At 38.1% G+C, this 13,042-nt stretch overlaps 1 protein-coding gene across 1 annotated transcript; it reads right to left on the bottom strand.

Moving 5' to 3' along the window:
* hltf (helicase-like transcription factor) lies at positions 1–11,153 on the bottom strand. Its single transcript, XM_073875675.1, has 25 exons — positions 10,916–11,153; positions 10,529–10,598; positions 10,225–10,382; positions 9,672–9,838; positions 9,386–9,519; positions 9,211–9,302; positions 8,119–8,190; positions 7,841–8,032; positions 7,678–7,752; positions 7,501–7,549; positions 7,287–7,403; positions 7,025–7,066; positions 6,847–6,942; positions 6,664–6,755; positions 6,416–6,559; positions 5,027–5,165; positions 4,759–4,894; positions 4,463–4,642; positions 4,270–4,382; positions 3,872–4,053; positions 3,438–3,557; positions 2,427–2,539; positions 752–932; positions 575–655; positions 1–342 (listed from the first exon to the last, which is right to left on the bottom strand). Exons 2-25 carry the CDS (start codon positions 10,587–10,589, stop codon positions 196–198), a joined length of 2,883 nt encoding a protein of 960 aa, XP_073731776.1. The 5' UTR covers positions 10,590–10,598; positions 10,916–11,153; the 3' UTR covers positions 1–195.
* Between the last annotated feature and the right edge of the window lie 1,889 nt (positions 11,154–13,042).

Genomic DNA, 13,042 nt, shown 5'->3' with positions numbered 1-13,042 from the left:
TTACTGAGTAGTTCGAACAAGTTTATTCACAGAATACACAAATGTTATTTAATGTAAAAACATTTTGCTTTGAACAACTGTTTAATTGTTGACATGTGCACAGAGAAAACAAACTTTTAGTATTAACTAACTAAAGTGTCACATTCAACAAAGTATTTGAAATGAACTGGCAGGAATGAAGTTGGCCGAGTAAAATTAAATTTCCATGAGGGCTCGGATATCATCTATCCGCGCCTGTTTTCGGTCCTGTGGGTTTTTTGCTCCAAATGCCTTCTCCACAAGCTCTTTCTTCTTCTTCTGAATCATCACCATGTTCTCCTCCACCGAGTCTTTAACAAGAAACTACAACAGAAGAATCATTTTAAAGTCAAATGTCAGCGACTACAATCTATATACATTCTTTACAACGCTTTGGTCTGGAGCTAACAGGGCAGCCATTAAAATAATATTCTGTTATATGTGTCATCACGTCGTAATAGCACTGAGTAAAATGACCGGCATGTAATAATAGCTATTGGGATCAGCTGCTATCATTCCTCTGTATGGCTGCCTTGGATTAAAACAAAGACTTTACCTTAGTGATCACCACATCTCTGCTCTGGCCCAATCTGTGACATCTGTCAACACATTGATCTTCTGCTGCAGGATTCCAAGCCTGGAGAAAAAACGAAAACTGACTCAACATATGCTCTATGCATTATGATAATACTGCTAGTGCCACCCAGTGGCTGCTATGAAATACTGCACTCACTGGGTCCATTAGGAAGACGTGGGAAGCAGCGGTCAGATTAAGCCCCACCCCTCCAGCTTTGAGTGACAGTAACATGATGGTAGGGCTTCCAGGAGAGGAGTCTTGTAAGTCCTGAATGGCCTTTGCTCTGCTCTTCTGATTCATAGAGCCATCCAGGCGTGTGAAAGAGAATCCGTATTCCCTACAGCCACCAATGTTATTAGCAAATTAATAAAGTCCACATGAAAACAAAACTGACAATTGTGATTTTTTTTAAATGTAATATTGCAGTGTTTATTATAAACAATTTATCCATGCAAGTCATTAAAAAAATATTAACACTTTCCATGCCATTCACGAGTAAGAGAAAACGCTTCCCTGCCAATGACGCTATTATCCAAGAGGTGGCGCTCTTCTGCAACTTATAAAACCCAGAAGTATCGCCCTTGGGCTGCATGTCCGTAGGTGTTTCTCAATTTCAAGGATACTTCGTTGGTCACTTCCTTCAGAGACTAGGCGAGGCTCCTCTTAGCATTCGGAGAACACGTAAATGGAACAGGCTAGCAAGTGCACGTCATTGCGTCAATACATCAGTGAAAAGGTGTGCTTTCAGCGCTGCGCGCATAGGATTGTGGGTGATTTCAGAGCGCGAAGGCTACACATATGCATCCTTTCCTGTGTATGGGTTATTTCTCAAACGAATGACTTAGTCCTTGGCTGAAATTCCGAGGATCCCCGACATGACATCCTCAAAATTCTGGCTTCCGAGGATCCTTCCTTGACATTGAGAAACACCTCCTCCGTCGCTCTGAATCTGATCTCTATTAAAAGTCCTTCACAAAAATGGAATTCACCCAGCTTTTTTTCTCAAAATTTTGTGTTTTTGAAGTAACCCATATTTGAGAGGTGATACAAAGAGAACTAATGAAGGTAGAATAAAACTTTTTTGGTTCTTTCATTTGATATATTGTATGTTTATATATTTAAAGAAGAACATTTTCTGGAAGTCATTAAACTTCTGTGAAAATCATAAAAAATGCAGGCATTGGCTGGCAACTTTTTTTTTTTTTTAAATGTTGTTGGGGAAAGAGTTAATGTGATCTCATGATCTTTAGTCAAAATCCAAAAATATACTTCCGCCCTCATTCATATAAGCTAAACTGCTTTCCAACTGCTGCCAGTTCCATTTCTGAATGAAACACCTACTTTTCTATATCCAATCAAAGCAATGGAAAACAAGCCACGCCCACTATATCCTTATATCCAATTGATTTGACTTAGAAATATGTCACAACATGGCTGTAAAGTCGATCGAGACTTCCGTTTCTAGTTTTGATTAAGTATCATTTTAAAGTCAAATGTCAGCGACTACAATCCATATACAATCTTTACAATGCCATTAACATAATAATGAACTAGTGTGCCATGACCACTTTTTTGGTATACCGTGGAAAAATAACACACAGTGTTTAACAAAAGAGCTGCATGTGTCACTCTCATCAATTCCAGCCAGGATATCATCTTTGTGTTCATCAAACAAGATCAAGTTTCACATTAAATGCGAGAACTTAGTTGAAGCATTAAATTTAAGCATTGCAATACAGATTTGTGCAGTTCTGTTAATGCTTATTGTGATAGTGGTGTGCCGTATGAATTTTTACTTATCAAAACGTTGGGAAACACTTTTAACTCATACCTCAAGGGAACCTCTAAAAGATCCAGAAACTTTGTAAACTGAGACACCACCAGACTCTTCACTGTGGGATCTTCATTTCGAAGCTTCAACAGGTTACTCATCAAAGCGTCCACCTGCATAAAGAAAAACACAGTATGTGACAGCTCATAAATAAACACAATTATCTTTAGTGTCTGAGAGAAGAAATTAACGGAGTCTCAATTTTAACTTACAGCATAAACATACAATATATGGTAAACAGCACTAAAAACTAAATGTTTTTTATCATTGTACTATGCAGACACCTCCAAAACAAAAAGCATTAGACTGTGAAGAATGAGAAACTTAGACATGTTTACAAGTTGAATGACTTGGCTGGTAATGAGTATTTACAAGGAAATATTTGTAGCTAGATTTTTTTGTTAGGGTCCATTGCATCTAACCTATGACCTTTGTTTGAAAACAAAAGAACACTAATGTAAGTATATACAGTAGGTTATACTTGATCACACTTGTTTATTTTCAACATTGATTTTAAAATGACACCTTTAAAGGGACACTAATGATATTACACACTGCCCGAAAATAGTCCCTTTGGTTACTTTCAATAGCAGGGGACTATTTTCGGGAACTGCGTAAATGTCATTGCGCCTGCTGCAGCCATGTTACAGCAGCAAAGTCCTTGATTGTTGCGCCAGAATGAGAGTGTAGTTCCTAGACATGTCTGCCTAGAAAATCACAACTTTTAAACTTAGCACACGATGTAACTACAGAAGAGTCAAGTTTTAAATAGGAAAAATATTGAAACTCTTTGGATATTTTTTTAGCGCGACGCTAATGGTCTAATTAGATTCAATTGATTATGCTAAGCTATGCTCAAAATGGTATCTGAGATCGATTGAATGGATTCCAAAACGATAAAAATCGAATGTTGAGGCTGGAAAATGAGCATATTTTCAAAAAAGTGGAGTGTTATTACACAAGTTATAAAGCAACCAAAATAAACAAAAGCTGCATAAGTGTGAAAATTACTTTGGAACTTGATCGCCACTTCTCTGCAGTGGCTGTTCCAGTCTCCTTCTCTTCTCCAGGATACTCGACCAATTCTTTGGTCTTAATCTGAGCACGACACAGAGGACATCTGGCCTGCTCCTATGAAACAGGAAGAAATATTGTTCAGGATTGACAACACAACGCAGGAGTCTTTAAGGCCGAAGTATGGTCCACTTTTTTACGCGTACACGATGGTCTGCGTACAGAGCACAACACAATTTTCGTCATCAGAAGAATTTGCACGTGTACAGGAGAACATAGTATGTAGCCCAGGAGGACATTGCATTTTGTCGCAATGTGGATGCAATAAATAAACAATACTTTGTGTTTGTTCGACCGTGCATGCACGTAAAAAACAGACTATACTCCATCCAAGTTTTGGGATACCGCTGACATGTTAAGGTAATGCTGACCCTCTCTGAGCGGATGACTTCACAGATGCAGGGCCTGCAGTAGACGTGGGCACAGTATGTGATGACAGGCTGACGTAGGGAGTCTAAACAGATGGCGCACTCCTCATCTGAGCCAGAGTTCAGCACCAGGGTGATTTTATTGATGAGACGCTCTCGCAGCTCGCTGGGGGTCGCAGGATCTCCTAGCACAGATACAAGACTGTTACAATAGTAGTGTGATGTAATGGTTAATGCGCAGGGCTTTGTCACCAGATGGTTACTGTTTTGTTTTCTAGAGAGGAACAAGCCAGCAATTGACTGACCTCAATCACTTTGCATAAATACTTCAATATGCTGTGGTCAAATGAAACAATCTGTTATACATACAGCATACAGTTGCTCATCATTTGCATGCATACCTGCCCCTGTATATTTTCCCACAAGACTGGGGTGACAGCAATACTGTCTCAGACGGACCAGAATGGCCAACACGTCAGCATAGTTTGTCATGATGGTCCCCTCTTGGAAATACCTGTGAGGACAAACAGATTCATTTTAGCTTTCAATGTAACGTTGATGCTCTTCACATCAGTAGCACTTCAGCGTGCCCACCTGCCGATGATGTTCCTGCCATCCCGTTTGACCTGCTCATATTCCTCTCTCTCCTCTTCAGACAGAGTCACATGCTGCACAAACACTTTTCTTTCAGGTAACTGCACCACAGTGCGACCAGCCACCTTACTGCTTTTAGTGCGCCTCAGTGTGATCCCCTTAACCAGCGCCTGCAGGTTCCTGAGAAGACATATTACAGCAATAATGCATTTTTGCCTTTCGGGTTCAAAGCTTGGGCATCACAACATATGAACTGCTTTGCTCAGATTTAATATGTGCTGTTACTGTTAACATACTGGAGTCCAACTCTGTCGCCCATGGTCACAGGTCTCTGAATAATCCTGTTCCACCACTCCTTCACGTCAAACGGTTTCAGTTTTAAGAAGGACAGAAGCATATAAAGATCCTTCAAGGAGTTTTGAATAGGGGTTCCTGAAGAAAGTTACACATAGACCAGTCATACCTCCCCGAGTATTATTAACAGGATAGTGTTCATCATAAATGTCATATAATGTGGAAAAACTAAAGCACAGAGTAGTCAAGTGACTTTCTAAATAAACACACCAGACAGAATCCATCTGCGCTCTGACTGGAGCTCCAGGACAGCTTTGCTCTGAAGAGCACTGGGGTTTCTGATGACGTGACCCTCGTCCAGCACCACCCTCAGCCAGTTTACTTTGTGCAGAGGACTGCTGGCCTTGTTCTGCAAGAGATTAAAAATCACTCAAGTTAAAAGGCTTCTTTTATTTTACTTTTTCTCCAATGGTTTTATTTAGAGATGCACCGATATATCGGCCAATAATCGGTATCGGTTGATAAAAGCTATTTTTCACACTATCAGTCAATAGTTTAAAAACAGCTGGTCATGGCCAATATATCCTGTCAATCAAAAGAGAACATGACAATGCAATGAATTTGAGCTCTGTGTATAGAAAATGTCAAAAAACATCACTAGATTAATGGTCATTATTAAAGGAAAACACCACCGTTTTTCAATATTTTACTATGTTCTTATCTAAACTTACACAAATGAATACATACCTATATTTTTTCAATGCGTGCACTTAGTCTTTGTGCAGCGCGTCGTGGATGTGTTGGCGTTTGGCCGGGCCCCATTCATTCCTTGGGATCCAGACGGGGATGGGTTTGGAAGCCACCAAACACTTCCATGTTTCCCTATTTAAAGACTGTTACATGAGTAGTTACATAAGTAAGTATGGTGGCACAAAATTAAACATGGCGATTTGTTAAGCAGATAAAAATGAAAACTATATTGTATGGCAAAAGAGCACTTAGTTTGCAGCACTTCGATTTCAGCACACAGTATCATCATCGCTCCTGATCATTTTCGATCAAACTTCCCTCAATTTTACTGCGCCCGAGGTCGAAGTGCTGCAAAATAAGTGCTGTTCCGCCATACAATATAGTTAGCATTTTTTACGTTTTATTTTGTGCCACCATACTTACTCATGTAACTGCTCATGTAACAGTCTTTAAATAGAGAAAACGTGGAAGTTTTTGGTGGCTTCTAAATTCATTCCTGTTTGGATCCTAAGGAATGAATGGGGCTAGGCTAAATGCTAACACATTCATGATGCACTGTACAAAGATTAAGTGCACACATTGAAAAAAAGATAGGTATGTATTAATTCGTCCAAGTTGAGAACATAGTAAAATATTGAAAACTGTGCTGTTTTCCTTTAATGGTCATGATGTGAATTAATAACATTCAGAAAATATAATCTTAAGAAATTTAATAATGTAAGTTAATATAACCACAAAAGCATCGGCAGATATCAGTCTGAATAATTGTCTATCAGTATCGGTGGAAATATTTAATATCGCTGAATCTCTACTTATTTTATGCCACGTAAAATCACAATGGCTCAGCATTATAAACACGCAAACAGCGATAGGCCAAAAATAGCAGGATAGTGATCAACATCCACTCACTCCATAATCTGATGAAAGAACATTGTATGTTGTGAGAACCACATCTTGGCCAGCCAGAAGGTTAACCGATCGGCTGCGCTCGGGACCGTAGTACAGATACACGTTTAAAGTGACATCAGCTCGGATATGTTGCTCAAACTGGTCCTGGATGGATATGAAACAAAAGCAAGGAGAATGTGATTTTATGACTTTCCTCAAACATACAAAAGGACTTTTCTCATGAGCAGATTTTACATTTAAACACTCACCAGCCAATTGCTAAGGACAGACAGAGGACATACAATCAAAGTGGCTCTGGCCCCAGAGCCCCCACCACCTGCAGAGGAGCTCTTATTAGGGCCTACAAACCATATAAAAAAGATTTGATTATATTATGGTAAACTCTCATACTTTAATGAACATGATGAACTGTTTATTAATGCTGCACTCACCAGACCTCTTCTTTGCGCTCTTTTTTGGGGGCATGACTTGTGATGAACAGCACTCCAAAGCGGCAGCAAAGTCGACATCCTCCACCAGAATCGCTCCTGTAGAAGAGAAAACAGGGCGAAGACAGTGTAACATATGTAATGAATAAGGCATTTAAACTTAATAAGGAAGTAAAGGTACCTTTTGTGTTGGCAGATTTTTTAGTTTTCTTTGTAGTTTTTGCTGGAAGAAACACAAACGTAAGACATAATCAAAACCTACAGGGTTAGTTCACCCAATAATAAAAATGTATCATTCTATCATAACAGAAAATGTTGGTGTTGACAGTTTGTTGGATCAGTATTAATTGGCCTTTAAGAGTTTTATCAGGCTATTATATTGGTTATTAGTGTAGCAGAATAATTATAGCCAAACATTGTGATATGAGCACGGTGAAATCCACCTTTCTTCTGAGGTGATTGTTTTTCAACATCTTCAACAATGTTGTCAGCACAGGCACTATCAACATGTAATCTTTTCAATGGCGATGACTCTAATTCCTCAGATACTTTACTTTTCCCTGTGAAATCAGCAATATAGAGAAAAAAAGTCACATCCAAACATAAAATGAGCGTGATACATGTGTACTGTACATACTGTAAGTGTGACATTTTTACCTTTTGAGGCAGACTTCTTTCTAGAAGTTGATGGGTTGGATGATTCTCCCTGAAATAGTTTATTCATGACCAATTCATTAAATTAGTCTATAGGACTTCAAAGCCAATCAGTTTTGTTACCCGGTAACATCATTCATTTATAAACGCAACAAGTATTTTCATTTTCATCTCACTCACACATTTTTCCAGAGGCAGAGGTTTCCCATTATGAAAATTAGAAACTATTAGGGCAATGGTGGTGAGGGTCTTCCCCTGAAAAACAAGACAACAGAAAGCAGACAGCTCTGAGTTCTGGTATAGCTTACCATTAAAAAAAGAAGCTGGTTTAAGGTTGACTCACCAGTCCCATATCATCAGCCAAAATTCCACCTAGCACTTTCAATGGCCTCTCCTTAACAGCAAAGTTAGTAAGAACGTTAAAGTAAAGGCTACCCTTCTGCTCCCAGAAAGGGGGCAGATCACTGCTGTTTTCACGTGAGGTCATCCACGAAAGTGCCTGCTTTTGATGTGGGAGCAATGGAGTGCACACTGCCTGTATGGACACACATTTACAGAGACGTGATGTATGACTGATGGATGATAGACACTAAAACAACAGCTGTGAGTTTCTGCTCTTACCTCCGCTGGTTCCATTTCTCTCGTTTTGTCCTCCATTAAATCATCAAAGAGCTTGTCAAAGGCATTTTTCAGCTGATATGGTGTAACAGAGTAGCTTTTTAGTAATTGCATTGCAGTTATACAGACTGAATTATAAGCAGTATCTAGAAATCCAGATCAAGTGGTTCTCAACTTTTTAGGGTTGCAGGTCTTTACTGATTGTGTATAGCAGCAGAGAAAACAATGCAAAATGCAGATTACCTTATAATTTCCTTTAACATTATATAGTTAGGACAGCAATCTAAATAAATACAGCTTTATGTTATATAACGCAAGTGATGTTATATCAGGGTTGCTGCAGGTTTCAGCAAGTCAAATTTAAGACTGGATTATAATAGCCTACATTTGTATCCTCTTTAAAAAAAATGATGATTAAAAACTGGATTGAATGCAATCCAGTGACGCGCGAAGTGCAGAACTTTTCTTTTTAGAAGCCCATCAATCAAACACTTTCTTCCTCCATCACTGATTAGTTCTACAGCATTTTAAATTACTATTTATTTTTTTGCGGAAAACGCTTTTCGGGAATAAATGGAGGTAAGAAATTTAAGACTTGGGTTAATTAAATTTAAGACCTAGGATGAAAATCTGGCTGTTTTTAAGACTTTTTATGGCCTTAAATTGAACTTTCTGAATTTTAGACTTTTTAAGACCCCGCGGGAACCCTGTATATTATATTATTCATAATGTTTCATTATTAGAAGATTTTGCCTTTGTGCAATAATTCTGATGGTGTGTTGGGTTGCTACTGGCCACCCAATGTAAAATCTGGGTCCTGTTGTTGGGCCGTTTTGCTTTAAAGAGTGAAATATTTTTAAATAAAATACTTATTTCAACATCTTATAACACGTGAGAAGAGTGGCGTCTGCGCCTAAAGTCTAATAGTGTGCCCTGTGCGTAATTCCAAGATAAAATAGTATAATAGTATCATAGAGACCGCACTCAGAGACTGAATCAAGTACAAAGACTGTATTAAAGTACCGAAAAAATATAACAGGCCATGACAAACACCACAAGACATCTTATAACAAACATCTGTCCAATGCAATATACCTCTTGTGCAGTCAAGGGAATGGCAGATATTTTTGAAGATAATCCAAGTAATCCCAATGTATCTCTACCAAATGATTTCTGTGCACTGCCTCCTAAAAATAAAGTAATAAAATGAGAATCATAAAAGCATTGTGTTTTCCACAGATCATTACGTAGCGACAACATATAAATTAACCTTTTAAGTCAGCGCCAAGTCTGTAGCCATGTCGTCTCATCTGATTGTGAACGGCCTCTCTGTTCTCCTCTTTGCCCCAGAACGTGAGATATACAGGCATTGAGAATTTATTTGTCTCCCCATACGGCACGACCCTATTAAAGAAATAATAGCATTACTGCAGACCAGGTGATTTATATTTATTATCATACAAACACTTTATTTGGTCAACAGCTGGCAGTAGAAATACAAATCTTTTTAAGCATGTTTAAGAAGCTATTACAAAAACACTGAGAAACCATTGTACCCTTCCACTCTTGCCAAGTTGTTGTCCATGATATACGCCATTGGGGCGGCCAGCTCTTTTTTGATGTGCCCCACCTGGGTACCATATATATTGGCAACCACCACTGCGTTTCTGTCATAGGGATTATGTGGCTCTCTCACCAATGACACCATCTCTCCTTTGTTGACCTGTAGCATGTCACAATACACTATTGTTCAATTTTAACCACTGAATATATTTGCAAAGTCCATAAAATATGTACGGTATAACTAAAAATCTGATAATTTCTCAATCCATTCTAAGTTTCTCAAAATTGTGACACAGCGTTTATATTCAGAATACCATACTAAAACTGTATAGTATGTATTATGCAATCTCTGTAGTGAATTATACATTATCTGCACTCTATATTTTTAAATGCATGAAATAACTTTTACTAACAAACCAACCTACTCTATTCTGATTCATTCACTCATAGATAAATGTGAAGGGAGATATATAAATGTGAAGTGTAATACATTAATATATTCTCCTTTAGATGTAAATCATCAATGAATCCTCAATGGATCCTTACCACTCCACTGTAATATCGTAGACCAACTACTGTGCCTTGAATAGATCCAATATCAACGCTCTCCTCTGTGTCTAGGTCCTGTCCCGCATCTTCTGTTAAATTTGCAATTTCTTGGGATATTGTCTCGGCACGACCCACATCCAAGAAATCTATGAAAGCTGATAGATAACAAGCATTAGAACATTAATGATGACAACAATGAAATTCACTTGGGAGAAAATAAAAAATGCAAAACGTTTAAGTTACTGTAAATTTAACGTGTAAGTTATTGTTTTCCATATATAAGTTAGGGCTGCTTTATTACCGTATCTTGGCGAGTTGTGCGGCTGCGCAGAGGAGCGATGACTGGAGCTTGACGACTGCATATCTGCAAACTGATCAACAGATAGATAAAAGTAAAACAACATTATCAGAAAAGCTTCCCTTCATTTAAATGCGTAAGATAGCAGAAGCAGACAACGAAGTAATTAGCATTAAAGGTAAGTATACTGCATACATGCTAGTCTACAGTTATCATGTACATTAAATGTTTTGGCAAAAAAATATTGCTAATGACACTACTAATACAGAAAACTGCTTAAGTCGACTTAATTGTTACTGTTACTGCACGCTAATAAACAAATTTACGTGAATGAATTGTTCATGAAGGATAACGGATTTAGCAATCAAGACAGTAAACATAAACACTTACCTGCTAATCAGAAAGTACAGAACGGCAGTCAACTGATCCAAATTCAGATGTTACATAAGCAGAAAAATACGGCGCAATATTGAAAGCTTGTTGTAGTTAGTTTGATAGAGGTTTAGCATTGGTTGTTTGTAAGTTAGTTTGATACAGGTTTAGCATTAACGGTCTCTGTCAAAACATCGACGCGCGAGTGTTTTGAAACTGCAAGCTTATTTCCGGCGCAAGAAAGCGTGTGGCGTACGTCATTGGCACGTCAACCAATCAACAGAGACTGGTGGTTGACGTCACTGTATTGTTTTTTTATTTATAAAAAAACACAACTTATTATGAACATTTTATGCAAGTTTTTTCTTTTCCAGTCCCCCCAAGAAAATATGCCATTGTTTTTGGGGCAATTCCTGATTCTGTGAAACCTTTAGTCAATCCTGGCCCTAAAGGTCTGTTATGTTCTTCTTTTATATTTGATAATTCTAATCTATTTGTTGATCAAAATCTTTTCAGTAGTTTATCAAACAAAAAAAAATCGCTCAATTCTTAACAGAGATCAGATATCTTTACCTGCTTGCGTAAGCTTTTGGAATAATACATTTGATTATATAGTATGGGAAGATTTCTGGCTCCTTAAGGAAAAAATATTTTTACCTAATAAAGTGGTTGAGATTTCCTTTAAAATTATACACAATTGCTACCCAGTTAATTAATTCAATTCAATTCAATTCAATTTTATTTATATAGCGCTTTTCACAAGTGTTAATTGTTGCAAAGCAGCTTTACATGAGAAGATGTAGAGGAGAACACAGAAAATCAATAGATAATATAAGAAGTAGAGAAAGCGGTTAAACCGTACAAGCGAGCATATTAATAAAGTAACGTATACTGTAAAGTGCTAAATTAAGCCAAAGTTGGCTGACTCTCCCTGGGATTAAAAACCCTCTAGGAAAAAAAACCCAATGGGAAAAAGTCCTAGAAGGACAAAAACCCTTGGGAGGAATTAATATATATTTATATATATATATATATATATATATATATATAGAAACGGTAGGGATAGGAGGCGGGTAAGCGAATTAAACTGGTTTAGCCGGTGGTCGTTGGTCGGGCATCGGCTGGTCATCACGTTGAAGGACAGCCAGTGGATCAGTGATGCAATGATCTTCACAGCAACCGGAACTGGGTCTGTTTGTCTCATGGTCCTCGTGGTTGAGGACGAGACAGGGAGAGAAAAACAGAATTCTATTAGCGTAGGGGCCGTTCGCATGCAATGCAGGTGTCAAACATTATAGTGGTTCAAGTCGGCTCGGTTCCAGACAGGCTAACTATTGCGGCATAAGTATATTACCCATATGAGGTATGTGAGTGCTTTGTTCTGGACAAACTAACTACTGCGGGAAATGTACATTTACTGGACATTTTATGTGAATGCTTTGTTAAAGAAGAATGTCTTAAGTTTAGATTTAAATTGATCGACTGTGTCTGATACTCGAACATTGTTTGGTAAATCATTCCAGAGCTTAGGGGCTAAGTAGGAAAAGGATCTACCACCTTTAGACACTTTTGATATTCTAGGGATAATTAAGTGACCAGAATTTTGTGAGCGCAGTTTACGTGATGGATTGTATTCTGATAGTAGTTCTTTAATATACAAAGGCGCTAGGCCATTTAAGGCTTTGTAGGTGATTAGTAATATTTTAAATTGTATACGATATTTAACTGGTAGCCAGTGTAAAGATGCCAGAATTGGACTGATGTGGTCATATTTTTTAGATCGAGTAAGCACTCTTGCGGCGGCGTTTTGAACCAGCTGAAGCTTGTTTACCTGATTTGCATGGCATCCCCCGAGTAACGAGTTACAATAGTCTATTCTAGAGGTCATAAAAGCATGTATAAGCTTTTCTGCGTCTGATGCAGACAGCATATGGCGTATTTTTGAGATATTTCTAAGATGGAAGAATGCTGTGCGGCAGATGTTGGCGATATGACTATCAAAAGATAGATTGCTGTCGAACATTACGCCTAAATTCTTAACCGTGGAAGATGGCACCACCGTGCAGCCATCTATGGGCAACTTGTAATCTGACATATTATGTTTGTAGCGATTCGGTTCAATAATAAGTATCTCTGTTTTATTGG

Source organism: Misgurnus anguillicaudatus, chromosome 2 (genome assembly GCF_027580225.2).
Source record: "Misgurnus anguillicaudatus chromosome 2, ASM2758022v2, whole genome shotgun sequence".
Lineage (NCBI taxonomy): Eukaryota > Metazoa > Chordata > Actinopteri > Cypriniformes > Cobitidae > Misgurnus > Misgurnus anguillicaudatus.
This window is presented reverse-complemented; position numbering and strand designations above follow the sequence as displayed.